The sequence below is a fragment of the Nannospalax galili genome, unplaced genomic scaffold (assembly GCF_000622305.1).
Source record: "Nannospalax galili isolate Female #2095 unplaced genomic scaffold, S.galili_v1.0 scaffold2170, whole genome shotgun sequence".
Taxonomy (NCBI): domain Eukaryota; kingdom Metazoa; phylum Chordata; class Mammalia; order Rodentia; family Spalacidae; genus Nannospalax; species Nannospalax galili.
In genome coordinates, this window is record NW_008328005.1 from 63757 (window position 1) to 65847 (window position 2091).

The window sequence follows — 2091 nt, forward strand, 5'->3', positions numbered from 1 at the left end:
AAACTCACACACACCCACACAGGCACACACAAGAGAAAGAGAGAGAGAGAGAGACAGACTAACGTATATAGAGTGTTTGGATATGTGTGAAAACACTTGTGATCCCAGTGTTCACAAGTCTAAGGGAAGAAAATTGCTAGAACCATGACTTCAAGAATATCTAGGCTCATCTAGAGATAGCCAATATAAAAATAGCAAACAAAAAATTTTTACATATCATGTATGTATAAGTACGTATTAGAGTGTATATATGTATCATTCTACTTATCTGTTGAAGAATTGGTTAGTGTATATACAAAATGATCTTATTGATTTTTTTGCTTTGATCTGTATTTTGAAGGTGTCCTAGTAATAGAGAATCACAAAATCTGACACTTGTCTCAGAATTCTACCTCATGGGATTCTCTGAGGACCCAGAACTTCAGCCAGTCCTCTTTGGACTGTTCCTGTCCATGTACTTGGTGTCTGTTCTTGGGAACCTACTCGTCATCCTGGCTGTCATCTCTGATTCACATCTCCACACCCCCATGTATTTCCTCCTCTCCAACTTGTCCTGGGCTGATATGGGTTTACTCTCAACTACAGTCCCAAATTTCCTCGTGAGCCTCCAAATCCACAGTAGAGTCATCTCCTACGTGGGCTGTCTCACTCAGATGTCTCTTTTTCTCACTTTTGCATGTATGGATGTCATGCTTCTGACTGTGATGGCCTATGACCGATTTGTGGCCATCTGCTATCCATTGAACTATCATGTCATCATGAACCCTCGTCTTTGTGTCACTTCACTTCTGGTGTCTTTTTTACTTAGTGTTGTGGAGACCCAGCTACATCTTTTGGTTGCATTACAGATGACCAACTTCAAGGATGCTGAAATTGCTAGCTTCTTCTGTGACCCTTCTCAGGTCCTTAATCTTTCTTGTTATGACACCTTTACAAAGAGCATAGTTCAATATTTACTTAGTATCGTTTATGGTATGTTTCCCATCTCAGGGATTCTTTTTTCTTACTACAAAATTGTGTCCTCCATTCTGAGTATGCCATCCTCAAGTGGGAGGTCTAAAGCCTTCTCCACCTGTGGGTCTCACCTCTCAGTGGTTTTCTTATTTTGGGGGACAGGGCTTGGCATATACATTGGTTCACTTCTTTCAGATTCTTCCAGAAACAGTGCTGTGTCCTCATTGATGTACTCTGTGGTCACTCCTATGCTGAATCCTTTCATCTACAGCCTGAGGAACAGAGATATTAAAAGTGCCTTGAGAATGTTCTATGATAGAGTAATTTAATCTCAGGGTGTATGTCATCCATTTCTAAAGTAACAGCAGGAGCCAGGAAAATAAAAAGGAAGCACAGAGGAAAAGGGAAAGAAGGAGCCTGAGAGAGAGAGAGAGAGAGAGAGAGAGAGAGAGAGAGAGAGAGGAACAGGAGGACATGTTAACAAGGGGGAAATGGGGGAAATGGAGGTATTCAACTGAGAAAGAGGAGGAAAAGACATATAAGGAACCATGGTGATGAAGGGGAAGAAGGAACTCATGAGAGGGGGAATAATAGGAATAACAGGTAATCAAGGGGAAAATGGGGGAAATGAGCATACTTAAACTGGGGAAGGGGGCAGGAGGTTAGACAGCAGAGAGGAGGGATAACTAAATCTTAGGTGATATAAAAAAACAGAGATAACTAATGTTTGTGTGTTGTAAAAAAACCATGGTTGAGTCTATTAACTCAACTCCTTCCTGAAAAATACACATACAATATCTGTACATGAGTGCATCTGTATGCCTGAAGACAACCCAGTGACAGACAGGGTAATCCAAGAGACTTCCCATGTAACACAGGCTACTGCTGTGACACTTAATTACCTCCCAGAACTTGAAGGTAAGTCCTCATTGCTGAAGACAGGAAATACTTCAAACACAGGACTTGGAGCGATGGTGCTGGAACTGACCTGGAAGCCACCCCCCTGAAGTCTAACTCAGAATTCTAGATACTATTCAAGTTCCTAATGGAGAAAAATCAAACAATGGTCCAGTTCCAGCTTCAAAGCCTAATAGCCACTATAATGACTGACACAACCCTTGCAGCTGTGTAGTAGTG

The 2091-nt window shown here is 41.6% G+C and overlaps 1 protein-coding gene across 1 annotated transcript; it reads left to right on the forward strand.

Moving 5' to 3' along the window:
* The first annotated feature begins 344 nt into the window (after window positions 1-344).
* On the forward strand, window positions 345-1283 carry LOC103742593 (olfactory receptor 7E24-like). Its single transcript, XM_017800661.1, has one exon. It carries the CDS (start codon window positions 396-398, stop codon window positions 1281-1283), a length of 888 nt encoding a protein of 295 aa, XP_017656150.1. The 5' UTR covers window positions 345-395.
* Window positions 1284-2091: the final 808 nt, after the last annotated feature.